The 18,082-nt window shown below is 42.0% G+C and overlaps 1 protein-coding gene across 2 annotated transcripts in view; it reads right to left on the bottom strand.

The window, feature by feature from the left end:
- Positions 1 to 18,082, bottom strand: part of macrod2 (mono-ADP ribosylhydrolase 2) — a 431,365-nt gene that overhangs the window by 239,296 nt on the left and 173,987 nt on the right. For both annotated transcript variants that reach the window (XM_056435476.1, XM_056435477.1), the window contains exon 5: positions 6,488 to 6,604. In XM_056435476.1, coding sequence (XP_056291451.1) covers positions 6,488 to 6,604 — 117 coding nt within the window. The remainder of the gene's footprint in view (positions 1 to 6,487; positions 6,605 to 18,082) is intronic.

The raw sequence follows: 18,082 nt of genomic DNA, 5'->3' as shown, positions 1-18,082 counted from the left end.
TCACACTTTTAAAATCACAAAAACACCCTGTCACACACAGAGAATGAGGTGTTTAACGACAGTATAAACAGCATGTTCATACACAGCAGAGCTTTGCTGTTCAGTCACTTGTGTTTTATTTATAGTAGGGTATTTTCATGAATTTATTCTCATTTGGCTTCTGACACCAGTTCTTAAAAAAACATTTGTTTGCAGCAGATGTAATTTACATTTACATTTAATCTTCAGAAATTATTTGTTATTTAATGGTGCTTTTAAAAGTTTCTAATCAACATAATCAGTTTGTATTTGTAAACAATGACGCCTCGATAACCACCAACGTTAGTCACGGAGTTCCACAAGGTTCTGTGCTTGGACCAATTTTATTTACCTTATACATGCTTCCTCTGGGCAATATTATCAGGAAACACTCCATAACCTTTCATTGCTATGCAGATGATACTCAACTATATCTATCGATGAAACCAGAGGAGACCAACCAACTCAGTAAAATGCAAGCATGTCTTAAAGACATAAAACATGGATGACCTGCAATTTCTTGATATTAAACTCAGACAAAACCGAAGAAATTTTACTCGGCCCTGAGCACCTCAGAGATCAATTATCTGGTGATGTGGTTTCTGTAGACGGCATTGCCCTGGCATCCAACACCACTGTAAAGAATCTTGGCGTTATCTTTGATCGGGACTTGTCCTTTAACTCCCACGTAAAGCAAATCTCAAGAACTGCATTCTTTCATCTACGTAGTATTTCAAAAATCAGGCACATCTTGTCTCAAAAAGATGCAGAAAAATTGGTTCACGCGTTCGTTACTTCGAGACTGGATTACTGCAACTCCTTATTATCAGGCTGCTCTAATAAGTCTCTTAGGTCCCTCCAGTTGATCCAGAATGCTGCAGCTCGTGTTCTCACTAAAACTAAGAAAAGAGATCACATCACTCCTGCACAAGCTGCTCTGCACTGGCTCCCAGTAAAATCAAGAATCACTTTTAAAATTCTTCTCTTAACCTACAAAGCCTTGATTGGTGATGCACCATCATATCTTAAGGAGCTTGTAGTACCATATTGCCCCACTAGAGAGCTACACTCACTAAATATGGGGCTACTTGTAGTTCCTAGAGTCTTAAAAAGTAGGATGGGAGCCAGAGCCTTTAGTTATCAAGCTCCTCTTTTATGGAACCAGCTTCCAATTTCAGTCCGGGAGGCAGACACAGTCACCTCGTTTAAGAGTAGACTTAAGACCTTCCTCTTTGACAGAGCTTATAGTTAGGGCTGAATCAGGTTCACCTGGTCCAGCCCCTTGATATGCTGCTATAGGCTTATAGCTGCCGGGGGACGTTTTAGGATGCACTGAGTACCTATCTCCTCTTTTCTCTCTCCTTATGGATGAATTTTCATCTCTCAATCACACGTTACTAACTCTGCTTTCTCCCCGGAGTCCTTTTGACTTCACGTCTCATGGGGTCATCGGACTCTATGAGACGGCATAGATCCTATCTGCCTGATGGATCATCGAGGTCTGGGTCATGGAATTCCTGCTCCTGACTACGCCACTGTCCTGTTGAGACTCCGCCCACTCCTCATCTCTACCGCCATCTGCCTGATGGATCGTGGAGGTCTCCATCGTGGAATATGCCTACTATGAACTATTCATACACTCTGTCATATTCATTGAATGTATTTTAACTCTAAATCTATCCTTCTGTACACATTACATCTATTGCACCTGTCCATCCTGGAGAGGGATCCTCCTCTGTTGCTCTCCTGAAGGTTTCTTCCCTTTTTTCCCCCTGAAGGGTTATTTGGGAGTTTTTCCTGATTCGATGTGAGGTTTTGGGGCAGGGATGTCTATGTGTACAGATTGTAAAGCACACCGAGACAAAATTGGAATTTGTGAAATTGGGCTATACAAATAAACTGAATTGAATTTAATTGAATCGAATTGAATAATCTATGTTGATATTTTGGTTGATTATGGAAAAGATACTTAAGATTCTACTTTCTGCTTTTCAGAATATTTGGGGATACAGTGGTATCATACTATCACCATCCCCAGTGGACACTTTCCTTGTTTCTTACATGTATTCTTATATCCTGAAAACACAAACTAAGTACCAGAGCCAGAAACGCATACTGTACAGTCCTCAACTCATTCATCATGGCATCAGGTGGCGGTTACAAAGATGGCTTTTTGAACTATTCACTATCTTTTTACCACACACAGCACTGCTAATGCGTTTCACAAAACTTTAAAAAGCAAATCTTCACAGGTGACTTAATGATGTCTGTATCTGCAAAGGACAATAATACAGGCACATGGAATAATGACCACCATTACAACAAGTTCAGCTGTTGAAGTGGCACAAAACAACTGCAGGTGAAGAAGAGAAAAGATGCAACACCTGTTGCCATTCTGACTACCAAAAGGAGAACAATACACAGCGTTGCTTTCAAATTATCATATTTTGACAGCTGAAGTGGACCAAGCGTATCTATTTTTCATCGTTGCTGCATAGTATGTGGCCTCCTTTACTATTTACTGTGATTTCCACTTAAAACATTAGGCATAGCGCACACTTAACCCTTGTGTTGCCTTAGGGTCATTTTGACCCAAATCAATATTACACCCTCCCCCCGCCTTAGGATTAATTTGACCCCATTCAATGTTTAATGTCGGTGTTCTTTCGGTAGTCAACAAACAAACATAAAGTGCCTCACACTTAAACTTGGAAAACAATATTAATTCTAATAATTTTCTGGAGGTTTTAATTGCTGGCGTCAAATTGAACCCAAAGGGTAAAATATGTTAGTAAATATAAAGGTAACAGGAGGGTGAAACATTGAATCGGGTCAAAATGACCCAAAGGCGGGGGGAGGGTGTAATATTGATTCGGGTCAAAATGACCCTAAGGCAACACAAGGGTTAAAATGAAATACTAACAATGGCGCAATTATGGACAATATTGCAACACATGCTTTGGTAGTATAGTCATAAATATGTGACATAGCTAGTTACACTTGACATCATATTTTTATTTGATCATTAATCTATGAAAAAATGAGTAACTTGTCTAACATTAGGGCAAATAGACAATTTCCCTGTCATATTGATGCAACAGACCACTGTTTTTTGGATTATTTCCGCTATGGTAGGTGGGTAATTACTGTCATTGATTAATAATCCTTGGCCAGCCCCATAATAATCAGTCCCACATGTGCTTGGCCCTCTTAAAGGGAAGGCTCATTTGCCACCGAGATTCACAGTCTAAACTGCTTGGTGGGATGTAATGGGGAGCAATTTTCTTGTCTCGCAAGAAAAGAAAAAAAATAGATGAGGTGGGTAAGCCTGGTCATTTTCCATTTCCTCAGCGCATCAAATCTCCAAACAAGGACAACTCTGATTTCAGATCAACTGCTCTTCTCTCTGCGGGCAATAAGTAGTTTTCCAGAACACAAGGAAGCGTTTTATTACTTTTCAAGTTACTTAAATTATTATGTTTGAACCGCAATATCTCCATTTCTTACAAAAAAATAATTAAATTGACCAGCGTGATCTTTTGTTGAATGGAATATAATACACAGTGGGATATCTTCAAATAACGCTTAAGACTCCATAAATGCCGTGAGATCAACATAAATGGCTAAATTCAAGCGATGGATTATTTTTATTTCCATGCATTTTTGGCAAAGACATCATATGACTGCTGGGGGTTCAGCACACAGCCAAGCCCAAATCCTTAAAAATGTAATTTAAAGCAAAGTGATTTACAGTTTGTTCGGCATTATTCAGGGTTTAGATTTCCTTACTTCCAATGATATGCAGTGGGCTAGATTTCAGAGAAGCAGCCCCAAAAGAAGAATGCAATCCTCTTGTGAGATTCATGTGTTTATATAAAGTTGTAAAGCAGCCTAATTTTCAGGGAAAACTGAGAAGAGAATTCCCAAACTGGAAACACTTGGCATTGCCAAGAGGTAAACGATAAATGGTCCATCTGTCTGGGCGCTTCTCACCCTTTGAGGAGTAGACGTGCCCCCATCTGCAGATATGCGTCAGCAATGAGAGTGTGAGTCCACGTGTGTAAGCGAAGGTCTGGAGGCACATTTTCAATACATGTTAGGTCCAAAAAATATATTATGATAATCTTGTCAAAAATTCTAAATTTGTACTGAGAATAAAATCCAAGTCTCTGTGTGGGCGCTTATGTTTGATGGAAATTAAGATATAACATTTCCTGGACAAGACCAAATTGGTCCACATATTCCATTTGTCACTTGAGTGTCACTTTAACAATTTAAAAGTATTTTTATTTGACAGCCTACAAAAATCAATCTATGAAAGCGCTAACAGGCCAAACACCCACGATGAACATAATAATATTCAACTAGTTTGACAGACAAGACAATGAGAAGTGAAAACCAACTCCACCAACAAATGTCAATGTAGTTCTCAATCGAGCTGATTTGTCAATATTCTGTTCATGAGTAGAATGTAGCTTTCACTAGCTTATACATTACACTAAGTTTTAATTGTTCCAAAAGCCACCTCTGTGAATTATCCTGAGAAGATCCATCTGCTTTGAGTTACCAATCAATTATACACATATTACAATAATTTCATGTACCGGTACAAATGTATTCATTAAGTTTTAGCCACAGCATCGGATGATTACATTAAATTAACTTTCAATTAAATTAGTATATGTTGCCATTTCAATGGAAACATTTGGCCTCTCTTGCTACGCTTACATGTAGTATCCATGAATTATTAAGGGTTATTCAGAAATGTGAAAATTGTGTGTTGACATGTTTGTTTTATGGTGAGGGGGAGGACAGACAATTTCTTCGAGATGTAATAAACCGAAAAGGTTGTTTGCATTCACGGCAGTGTTATACTGTGTGTAGGTGAAACAAATAAGTCCGATATTTAAATCAACAGAAGAAAAACAAAATCCAAATTGGAGAGACTTTGGTCGTGTGTGAAATCTTTTGTCATAGCTGAGTGCTCACTAAGAAAAGAAAAGCGTTTGTCAGTTTCCAAGAGCAGACGAGAAAGAGACAACGCTGATGATGACAGTGATCAGAGTCGGGAGATAAGAAGATGATACACGCTGCGAGCAAAGATAGCTCTAACATGAAATAGCATCACGTTCAAAAAACAACTGACTGTTCCTGGTAAAGACTTACAAAATCTAGAACGATTCATCAGCACAGAGAAGCTGTTCTGCGCAGAGATAATTACACTAACAGCACCCAGTGGCAGTGTGATTGCTCCCAGGTGACATTGCAGGTTATTAAATTGTCATGGTGCACCCTGTTTTGGCGCTGCAGACGCTTGAACTGGCTGCCCACAAGACTCACTCACAGTTTATCTGCTCCATTTGTTTGACATCTTTACGACATACCGTATTAACACAGCCTAATTTCATCTGGGCCTCAATGTCTTCTCTTGGCTGTCTCATGGAAATCCTCCGGGGTTAGGTTAGGACTGCTGGGACGTTCGTCTCGACCGAATTACACCCAGTGACATTTCTTCCATCCTATCATGTTTTCCATTTCAAGTTTTCAAGGGAAGAAGCTTGTGACGAACTTTGATGCCGCGGCTCACGTTACACTGACAATCATCAAAAGAAATGAGGTCAGAAGTTCAATTCTAAGAGGTACATACAAAAAGCAACGCAAACATGCGTAGAGTTGATTACAACATCACATAAATAAATAAAACAAAGAGTGGAGTCTCTTTTCCTATCATTTATGACAGGACAGTAAGAGTTATGTGATTGGTTAACAAAATAAATCAGGAATGAAAAAACAAATTAAGAAACTAATAGGTCCCTTAATATCTTTGTTTGTGAGCAGAGGACACTCCCATCCAGTAATACAACACGCACCAATCATATTAATTATCCTCCAAATAACAAGCCCCCCTATTTAATAAAAAATAGTTTTCAAATCTAATGAATTATGATTAAAATGTTTATATTGTGGACATTAAAAGTATCCCAATCCCCCATTGGGGTATGTACACTAATGACATAATTATGTGCAGGTATGCAAGTATGCATGCATGTGTGTGCATGTAGTTAAATTTGTACTACTTCATAAAAAATAAGCCTCAATTCAAAATATGATGCGTGTGTGTGTTTGCACATGAATCGCAAAATCGTCTGTAAAATCAAACGGCTATGCAAAAACACAATTTCTTTCAATGATTTTCTGCTTCAGTGAAATGCCAGTGCAGTCCAACAGCAGGTTCCGGAGCCTTGGGTTTGAATAAATGAGGCTATTTTCTATTAAAAAAACCCATAGAGATTAATGCTGGGTACAATGTTTCACTGCTCTAATGGTTACCACTAAATCTTCATGTTCACTAACTGCCAGGTGATGTGGCCCTCAATGGCAGCAGCTTTGATTAGAGAATACTCCTGCAAGGCACCGGAGCACACAACAAACACAAACACACAAAACATAATAATTAACTGATACTCACATTTAGCAGGGAGATCATAGCCGCAGGTGATCTTGGCCTTGCCGGTTTCACAGCAATTTAGTGAGCGGCACTCATCATACAGACAAGACCCCGCTGCTTTGTGGATACAGCCATCCACTGAAACACAAACAGACATGCAAAGAGAGGTGAGGCCTGTGAGGAGGAACACAAGCAGGCAAACAACAGATCTCGAGCTAACTGGGCTAATTTGCGGTTTGTGTGCTTAATCATGTCAAAACAAACAAGCGTTTACAGGAACAGAACCAAGAAGATGGTGAACATCTTTAGGATTCCTTAATCTCTAGGTTCTGAAAGTATCGCGTTAGCTCCGTGTCTGCTCTCTGTAGGGACTTCTGCTTCGTCTGGCCCTGCTGCTGGTAAATATTGACGAATATAGGAATGAAATTAGCTGGGCTAGGATCTAATAACGCCTCCACACACATTGCAATGAGACTGCTGTCCCTGTAATCCTTCTGCACTGTCAACAGCAATATACAGGCAGATCATTAACTGTATTTATCTGCACCGGGATGGGAATCTTATATCTGTGCTGATCTCCATGGTGAGACTGTTATGACGTAGATCTGTGTTCTGATTCTGTTGTGCTCCCTGTTGATGCGTGTGTCCCGGTTCCACGGAGACCCCGGGTCCCCCGCCCCCAAAGGTTTTAATTTTACCGGGTTAAGGCCGCGATACACTTGATTGATGGCACGTCTTACACAAGGAGGCAGATAGATAGAAATCCACATTATCCGTCTCTGAAAGCCTGACATCCCTCCAGGATCGTGTTATCAATCACACCGAAACATCATAAAATCCTCCTCAAGTTGTCCTGTAGAAATCCTCACAAGCCTTTAGAGCAGCGGTTCCCAAACTCAAGAATGCCGCGGCCCAATTTGAAATCTGAAAAGCTTCTGCGGCCCACCCAAGCCTTAAATCACAACCAGCGTTGAAGACGTGTTGTCGACAGGGGGCGCGTCGCGCCGGCATCGGAGCTCTGGCGAGCGTGAGCCGAGAAGAGTTGACGGGGGGTAGACGAAAATTACAGGGTGACGGGTGGTCAGATTTCAGCCTGTTATAATGGTAGGGAAACACTGGAATTGATAATTCAATTCAATTCAGTTTATTTGTATAGCCCAATTTCACAAATTACAAATTTGTCTCGGAGTGCTTTACAATCTGTACACATAGACATCCCTGCCCCAAAACCTCACATCGGACCAGGAAAAACTCCCAAATAACCCTTCAGGGGGAAAAAAAGGGAAGAAACCTGGAGGAGAGCAACAGAGGAGGATCCCTCTCCTAGGATGGACAGATGCAATAGATGTAATGTGTACAGAAGGACAGATTTAGAGTTAAAATACATTCAATGAATATGACAGAGTGTATGAATAGTTCATAGTAGGCATATTCCACGATGGAGACCTCCACGATCCATCAGGCAGATGGCGGTGGGGAGGAGGAGGGCGAGTCTCAACAGGACAGTGGCGTAGTCATGTGCAGGAATTCGAGGACCCAGACGATCCATCAGGCAGATAGGGTCTATGTCGTCTCATAGGGTCCGTTGTCCCCATGCGAGGTAAAGTCAAAAGGACTTCCGGGAGAAAGCAGAGTTAGTAACGTGTGATTGAGAGATGAAAATTCATCCTTAAGGAGAGAAAAAGAGGAGATAGGTACTCAGTGCATCCTAAAACGTCCCCGGCAGCTATAAGCCTATAGCAGCATATCAAGGGGCTGGACCAGGGCAAACCTGATTCAGCCCTAACTATAAGCTCTGTCAAAGAGGAAGGTCTTAAGTCTACTCTTAAACGAGGTGACTGTGTCTGCCTCCCGGACTGAAATTGGAAGCTGGTTCCATAAAAGAGGAGCTTGATAACTAAAGGCTCTGGCTCCCATTCTACTTTTTAAGACTCTAGGAACTACAAGTAGTCCCGCATTTAGTGAGCGTAGCTCTCTAGTGGGGCAATATGGTACGACAAGCTCCTTAAGATATGATGGAGCATCACCAATCAAGGCTTTGTAGGTTAAGAGAAGAATTTTAAAAGTGATTCTTGATTTTACTGGGAGCTAGTGCAGGAGTGATGTGATCTCTTTTCTTAGTTTTAGTGAGAACACGAGCTGCAGCATTCTGGATCAACTGGAGGGACCTAAGAGATTTATTAGAGCAGCCTGCTCTAATAAATCGTGTCTTCTTGTCTGATCAATACGCAACTGTGAGGTGCGCGATTTGTCTGAGCGGCCAGCTGCTGATCACTCACTCAACAGCCCGACTGCATGAATAGATGGTGCGCGCGAATTTTTTGGGAGCACCGAAGACCCATTTTGACCCAGGAAAAACCCTGCTGTGTGCACGGATGTGTCGGCGCGCATCACGGCAGACAGAGCGATGCGACGCGAGAAGTGTTAATGGGGGGGGTGCTGAGCGATTAAATATATCTCTTGTTCTGCCTGTTTTGTGATATACATGCCTAAAAGGCGCCTAATATTTCTAGACTGAAATAATATCGGCATTATAATTATTATAACTATGAGGATTTTTTAGTTGCCTATTTTGTGGTGCCCCCTCAGGACGTGGTGCCCAACGCGCAGCGCGTAGTGAGCTATGGGAGCGGCGGCGCTGATCACAACTCTGATCAAAACATAAACTAATACTACAAGAGGGCGCCCCATTTGACATTGTTTTGTTTGGCGGTCAGAAAAATAGGTCAGATAAAAGAATAACATGTAATTTAAATCATAAATATTTTTATATTAATATTTCAAACTTTTCAAAATTGAAAATTAAAAACATTTAATTTATTTATTGTAAATGACCTCTCGCGGCCCACCTGCAGTACCTTCGCGGCCCACAGTTTGGGAATCGCTGCTTTAGAGGATAACAGAGCCAGGAGGAGCAACAGTAGCAATTGGAAAAACAGATGTGTCTTTTCTTACATTTCTCTCTGTAAAGACTTAGTCTCTAGCTTTATCCATCAAAGCTTACATTGTTGAGAGTTAAAATCTACTCGAGGATAACCACTGTTTAAATATTCTGACCTGATGAAGAAAAAAGAACTGAGGAACAGATAAATCAAAAATCTGAATTTATATTCCTGATAAAAGACAAATGTGACAAATCACTATCTTCATCTCTAATGTAATTATTAACAGCGCAATGACGAAGAAAAGGATGAACATTAGTTATACACTATCTTCAACAATTTACTTTGCTGCACATCGTCAACACAGACAAAAGGTCTTCTGACGAGGGACGGTCCTTTTCTGAGCTCCTTTCAATTTCTCAGGGATGAGTCAACGACAACAGCTGGGTGGAGAATTCTTCAGCTCTATCAATCACATGTAATGGACTGAGGGACAGGCAGCTGACAGAGACAAATCCTGATGGCTTTTCAAAAAAGTAACATGAGTGTGACAATGATGTGGATATGAGGAGGTATCGCTCTGGTGACAATGAAAGCTACTTAACACCACGGAGTAGATGTAGCGCTGGCTGTAGGCTTGGCGTTTGTATAATATTAACTGTGCAAACAAGATTGTCCATAATCGTCAGCCATACGTATTTGCATCATAATTGCTTCTTAACATCTCGCAAACATGAATTTCTAAATGGCGAAGCTGAAAGCATAGACGCAGACACACTGGAAGTATCGCCTTGGTGGCCTTGTCTCCTTGTTTCTAAATGTGTTCACCTTATGTCACATCTGCACCACAAGTCAGGATGTCCAATAGGCTTCCTATTCAGTGTTACTCTACGTCGCATTGATCAAGTTGCCCCCAGGCCTCAGTATTTTGCAGGTTGTATTATCCTTCACATGGATACAATCTTTAATACTTCATTAATACTTGTTTTTTTGCTAGCGTATTTTAGTCTTTGCATAATTCATTTGTTATAATATGAACTTGCATGAAAAAGCATTTCAAGTTTAGTTTTTAATGCTTCTATATGTACATCCTCTAGATACAGTTTCCCCTCTGCAATGTGATATGGAACATACAAAAGAGTCCCAAGGCACTCACACGAAGTTCAAATGAGGGCTATTAATGAAGGCAATTGTGTCCTGTGAGTTGGAGCAGTTATTACACATTTTGCAGACAGCGGCTTTATTCCATGTAAGCGTTGCACAACTTTTTATTTCTTCTATGATAATTTGGCCACTAAATTAGTGCAAACATGGATAGAAAAGTAAAAAAATAGGGACATTGACAGTTGCACACGACAGAGAATCTCAGTTATTTGATTGGCTAATCTTGCTGACTCATTTGGATATCTGCACGACAAAAGTACTGCTCATTAAATATGACACATTTAGGTTTGGTTGGAGGTAGGCACAGAGCCACACTGATATGTGTTATGGCCAATTCATACTTTCTTTCTCCTTCATACTTGTAAAAAGGACAGCAGGCATGGCGGCACTACGTGCACATTAGACCTTGTTGTGTTACATGGCACGACGGCATGAGTGAGTCCGCCACTTGCAGTTTATACAAAGGTTGCAACGGTTGCAAGAGCTACAGTCCACAAACAATGGCCTCCACTCCGACCGCCCTACTGCATGTTGATTTCAATGTGATTCCATTGCGATGGTCCAGACGTGTCTGCCAGAGCAAATGAAACATGAGCTCGAGATTCTTCTCAGGCAATCATTCAGATGTACTAAAGCAAGAATATATATATATATATATTCTGCAATATAGTGGTCAAGAAATAAAAAATATGACATATGTACAGTATGACGGATACAAGGAATAATTGTTTGTATTTATTAATTATAATGCATAGTAATGGCTGTTCTTTTGGAAAACGCCTTGGTACAACTTCAAATTTGTCAAGAGCCAGTTCAAGAGCGATGATTTTCCTTATGGTCATATAAGGCCAGCCAAGTTAGGAACATGTAATAATGCTATCCTCCAGCTTGCAGTGTTCCCTCAGGATTCCATTCTCCCGAGATACTTCCTCTCATCACTACCAGGCAAGGCTGATCTCTTACCTATGGGAACACAGCCAGCACAAGCATACGAGCTTCTGTGTTTCAGCTGAAGAGGGAGGTTGCAGATAATACTTCTCGCTTCCATTTCACGACTCCTCCTGTTCATGGCTGCATACAGTTACAGCTACAGTGAGCATGGAACTCTGTTTCTGATGCCACTGTGCAGTTAGTGTCAGTGAGTCCCGACAAGCCTGGAAATCTGCTCATGCTCCCTGTGAATACAGAACAAGATGCAGAACCGATCTGGCTGATTGCCAGAGACTTGGATGCAACTGCTATAGATTTCATGTACCTGCTTCACAGAATGGGTGGAGTGTCACAGATGCATAGTGGGTAATATGCATGTTTGCTGTATTTAGAGAGGGGGGGGGGGGGGTGAATACAGTTTTCCATGCCCATAATTTAGCAGAGCAGACCTGAGAATTTGTAAGTGGAGGTATTACCCACATGCAATTTGGCCATCAATTTATTTTCTAATTTAAGTGGAATTTCAGCATTATTCCCTGAAGATTTCTACATTATGGATGCTTGCAACATTACAAAGGTAGCCTACGATTCTCAAAAAGTAAGACAGGCATTTACATTGCTGAGAAATCTCACAGTAAGTAATTTCAATGTATCTTGTTATCATGCATGTCAAGTTATTATTCAATAGTCCTGAATCACTCAAGAGAATGCCATTATGTAACGTATACTTAGACGCAATAATCATATTCAAATGCTAAAGTAATCCTGCTGATGCCCCTGCATCACAGCATTGCAAGGTGATCAAAGCGACCTCTCTCTCATCTCCCAGCTTTCAGTCTGAATCACGTGACGAGCAGGAGCCTCAATGTGCTCGGTTACGTGATGCACGACCAGCGGTGTCCAGTGCTACATTTGTAACTCCCGTTAAGACTTCTTGTAGGAGGACATTTCATTTAACAGGCTGAATATTCAGACGGCAGCTTCTGCTTCTGTCCACCCCACTCCTGGGCTTCCTCGACCCCCATTGAAAAATACAACAGTTAATACCTCATCTATCTCTCTCTCTCCTTGCAGCCGGCCACTGCTTCAGGCTGGGCTGATGGGGGACAAAACATGTATTCATCTTCTCTTGAGTGCCTTGCTCAGAGAAACCTTCCCGGAGCAGCCACTCGACCAAGTCTGCACGGCTAATGAAGATAACTTTCCGTGGTGGCTGGACAGCATCCCTCTGAACTCATAATGGGAACAAGCGGGCAAGAGACAGAGGGAGAGCCATATTGAGAGAGACAAAGGAGACGAGTGTGCGTGCATGTCAGAGTGGATGTCAGTATAGAGTGGTTTGAATTAGTTACTCAGCTGTAACCTTGGCTCCCGCCATTGTCGGAGACACCTCTGCCTCGTCCTCTCAAGGCACCGTTCCCACATGCATTAAAGGACTCAGCAAAGCTCTGCTTACTCTCCCGGGGCATCTCCCAGGCAGCCCGAAAACCAAGGGCTTTCAATCGCTCCCTCAGACACAATGAATACCTGCTCTGCTCTCATTACAATACCCTGCTTTTCAGAAATTGTGTCAGCTGCAATTTTCTCTCCTAATTATTTTCCGCTCCTCTGAGGGTTAGGTTCAGGACTGGAGCCAGAGGAGGCAGCTCGGGCTGTGCGGGAGGGATGAGGGTAAGGGAGCTGGATTCTACCGATATGGAGAAGTCTGAATATCTGTCCATAATCTAACAGAGGGGAATAGATGAAGGTGGGCCTCCGTGGCCATAACCTGCTGATCCACTGAGATGTCCCATATTTCAACACCTCCTCTGGACAGCTCGGGCGAGAGAAACTCAAACTGTTCTCAGTGCTCTCTCACACTAGGAGTTGCATTTTCCACAGAAAACCAAACATCTACCTGAAACTATAACTCCCTCTCACAAATACCTTTTTTGCTGAATCTATGGTAACATATTTCTTCTCTCCTCGCAGCACCTTTTTTTCCAGAGCTGTACACTGATCAAAGCCCCTTCCACAATTCCACCTCTGTGATTTACGACACCATTTTCTACTCAACTAATTCTACAGTAGGAGAAAATAACATGGATTATTTGCTAATCAAGTGCCAATCAGCGATCTGGCTGAACTAAATGCCAAGTGGAAAATGTTCAAGCCGTTGTGGTAACTCCCTTGTGATACTGGATTATGTGTTCTAATCACAGCACTTGTGGATGCAACAGGAGCCTATTGAGCTCACGCTCTGCTGTGACCAAGTTCCCAGGGAAGGGATAATAATCTCCATTTTACCTATAATACCCAGGTAAACAGGGGATTTAGGCTGATAGAATGCCAGACACAGATGTTATTCTCTAAAGTGACATAAAATACCTGAGGCTTGCATCACTCATAATTCCCCTGACAATGCGATGTAAACAAGAACAAGCACACATGACACAACAATCACAGGTTCCACTACAACGCAGTGTGAACCCTCTTTTTATTATTGTTACAGTTACAGCCCAAGTTGACAAATACGAGAGGTGGATTGGAGGAGCTTTTTCGAAAATGTCAACAATAAAGAGGGCTGCACCTTGAGCCTTAGCTTATATAACATGCTGTGGGACGGTCAGTAACAGAAAAGTCTGAGGCGTATTAATATACCTGGTAGTGCAGCTGAAAGTGTGATAGTTTGAAAACACAGATGAGCACAAAGCAATCTAAAGGAATGAAGGAGAAACCTTTGCCTAGTGTCACTGAATGGAGCCCAACTTGAGAACCAGTGAGCCTTGTTAGATCATGTGTAGACGTAACGCAACAATTCATGATTGGGATTCCATGACTTAACCTTTCTCTTTTCCCACTGTTCCTCCTCTTGTATTTTACTCTAAGACATTCATTAGCCAAGATTATTGCTGCTGCATACAAACAAAACGTCTGACAACATTCACACCTCCGTTCCACCTGCTGCTTTCGCTGCAATTATTGGTTTGTGTGTTATTCAGAATTGAATGTGGTGAAAGACAAGAGATATGAACTTCTGATTGTGCGAAACATTCCATGGCCCCAGTTAACCTTTCTACTCTGTATGTCATGCTATATGTAGACCTGGTGACAATAAGACAGCTAGCTTCCAGCTGACTGTAGACAGATTTAGTGAAGTTAGCTAAATGTCTAATGTATGGATAATGGACAGTGAGGTGAAATGCTAATATAGTTTATTAATGACTGTAATCATCACTGATGACTAACTAAAACATCTGGACGACAGGATTAAAACCAACCCTCAGCATCATTTTATTGTTTTGAGATATTTCTCATATTTTGCACCTGCTCCTCACTTTTATATATGCGCTCAGTGCTGCTGGATGTACAGTGCATCTGGAAAGTATTCACATCACTTCACTTTTTCCACATGTTGTTATGTTACAGCCTTATTCCAAAATGGATTAAATTCATTATTTTCCTCAACATTCTACACACAACAACCCATAATGACAAAGTGAAAACTGTTTTTTGCAAATCTGTTAAAAATAAAGAACGAAAACATAACATGTACATAAGTATTCACAGCCTTTGCCATGACACTCAAAATTTAGCTCAGGTGCATCCTGTTTCCACTGATCATCCTTGAGATGTTTGATTGGAGTCCACCTGTGCTAAATTCAGTTGATTGGACATGATTGAGAAAGGCACACACCTGTCTATATAAGGTATCACAGTTGACAGTGAATATCAGAGCATAAACCAAGCCATGAAGTTCAAGGAATTATCTATAGACCTCCGAGACAGAATTGTATCGAGGCACAGATCTGGCGAAGGGTACAGAAAGATTTCTGCAGCATTGAAAGTCCCCATGAGCACAGTGGCCTCCATCATCCGGACATGGAAGAAGTTTGGAACCACCAGGACTCTTCCTAGAGTTGGCCGCCCAGCCAGACTGAGCGATCGGGGGAGAAGGGCCTTAGTCAGGGAGGTGCCCAGGAACCCGATGGTCACTCTGACAGAGCTCCAGCGTTGTTCTATGAAGAGAGGAGAACCTTCCAGAAGGACAACCATCTCTGCAGCACTCTACAAATCAGGCCTGTTTGGTAGAGTGGCCAGACGGAAGCCACTCCTCAGTAAAAAGCACATGACAGCCCGCCTAGAGTTTGCAAAAAAGCACCTGAAGGACTCTCAGACCATGAGAAACAAAATGCTCTGGTCTGATGAAACAAAGATTGAACTCTTTGGCCTGAATGCCAAGCGTCATGTCTGGAGGAAACCAGGCACTGCTCATCACCTGGCCAACACCATCCCTACAGTGAAGCACGGTGGTGGCAGCATCATGCTGTGGGGATGTTTTTCAGCGGGAGGAATTGGGAGACTAGTCAGGATTGAGGGAAAGATGAATGCAGCAATGTACAGAGACATCCTCGATGAAAACATGCTCCAAAGCGCTCTGGACCTCAGACTGGGGCGACGGTTCATCTTCCAACAGGACAACGACCCGAAGCACACAGCCAAGATAACAAAGGAGTGGCTTCGGGACAACTCTGTGAATGTCCTTGAGTGGCCCAGCCAGAGCCCTGACTTGAACCCGATTGAACATCTCTGGAGAGATCTGAAAATGGCTGTGCACTGACGCTCCCCATCCAACCTGATGGAACTTGAGAGGTTCTGCAAAGAAGAATGGGAGAAACTGCCCAGAAATAGGTGTGCCACGCTTGTGGAATCATACCCAAGAAGACTTGAGGCTGTAATTGCTGCCAAAGGTGCTTCAACAAAGTATTGAGCAAAGGCTGTGAATACTTATGTACATGTTATGTTTTCGTTCTTTATTTTTAATAAATGTGCAAAAATTTGCAAAAACAGTTTTCACTTTGTCATTATGGGTTTTTGTGTGTAGAATGTTGAGGAAAATAATGAATTTAATCCATTTTGGAATAAGGCTGTAACATAACAAAATGTGGAAAAAATGAAGCGCTGTGAATACTTTCCGGATGCACTGTATATGGTCTCATGTTCCAAATATGTGTGTGTCATACAATGCTTCCTACATAAGCTTGACAACTATTATCAATACTACACTCATTTGATAGTTATCTCTACTTTCTTATGAATGAAAACAAAAATCCCAAACTATGAGAGTTAGAAGAAGATCTGTCTATGGAACAAGCTTCGCGAGTGGGTGTGTCCAGACTAGACAGCTGACAGCGAGGCTCGACGCATACAAGCCTGCTGGAAGGCAGATTTCATGTAGCGGCAAACAATTTGGAATTACAACAAAGGGATGTCATTGCGCCCAAAAAGACAGTTCCCCCTCCCCCATAAGGTAAACGAGACTGGACCAAATTCTGGGAGGCGTGGTTGAAGGAAGTGTTGAGCCCTCTATCAGCCCTTTAATGGGTATTTCCGTCTTCATTTTATACTTGTAAGTAAAACATGTTTTGCTTCATGCTCTACCCAGCAAACTGCATATGAATGAAAAGGGCACCACCTCTGTTGCTGTAGAAGTGGGAAGACAGCCGGAGTTCATCCTCCTCTGCCTCTCTGGACCAGCATCCCCTGGTATGCATGCTACTTACTACTGCAGTTAAGCTAGACTTGGATGTGTGGGGCGGGGGCTGAAGTTAGACATGCTAGGAGCAAACAATCTTCCCGCTGTTGTTCCCAGGGCCGTAAAAGAATGCCAGGTTAAGTTACCCCAGCTCATGTGACACTGTCGTTAGAAACCTGGAGTCTGACAGCTGTGGACAACTCGGTGCCAAACCCCAACCGTGTTGAACTCCCTTGAACAATAGTGCCGGCCCCGGCCCTCACATTTAAATGTTGTTTTAACTGCTGCGTCTTGTTGTTGCAGCATTCCCTGTCTGAACAAGCTGAAGTCCACTGTCTGCATTCTTTACATCACGCGTGCACTGCTGTTCCTGATCTGGAGTCTCCTGTACTGCACCTATCTAATATATTGCTTCATTTTTTTAACTTAGTGGAACTGATAAATACAACTCTGTTTTTATTCCTAAACCCAACCCTAAAATGAGCCCAGACATTGACTATTTATTGGCACGAGTTTCACTTTAAACTCCACAGATGTCATAGCGACGAATTATACGAAGGTAGGACATGGAGTATCAACAAAGGATTATCCAAATTAGGTGTGACAAGCTGCCCTATGTGGTTTCAAGGTCTCTGTATTAGTTTGCATGCCGTAGCTCGTGTGATTTGTATTTCCTCACGGCATGAGGAATGGACATGCATGCATGATGTGGTTTGTGTTACGCTGTCTTGTTATCGTGCTGTATTGGCTGCTCACTGCCAGTCACTGAAAGGTATCGCACCCGATGGACATCCACCATTTGCGTTTTTACTACTCCCTACAAAAAAATGTCTTTAATTTCTGTCTGTGTGTGTGTGTGTGTGTCACAATAATCCCAGATAAACACAAACGTTCTGTTAGAGCTCCCTCTCCCTGCTTCAATATCACTCATTTTTCACCTTTGACTCCTCTTCCAGTCTCTTATTACAAACAAGTACTCTGTCAATGTTCCTATTATCAACTTGTCCCCCAGGTTAGATTACCTTTGACACCCAGCTTCACTATTACTGCCACGGGAAAGAGATGGAGTGAAAGAAAGAGTCAGTAGACGGCAAGGTATGAAAGACTCTCAGATCTCTCTCTTCC

Source organism: Pseudoliparis swirei, chromosome 17, assembly GCF_029220125.1.
Source record: "Pseudoliparis swirei isolate HS2019 ecotype Mariana Trench chromosome 17, NWPU_hadal_v1, whole genome shotgun sequence".
In the NCBI taxonomy this organism is placed as follows: Eukaryota; Metazoa; Chordata; class Actinopteri; order Perciformes; family Liparidae; genus Pseudoliparis; species Pseudoliparis swirei.
Note: the sequence above shows the minus strand (reverse complement) of the source record. Positions and strands in the feature narration are given on the sequence as shown.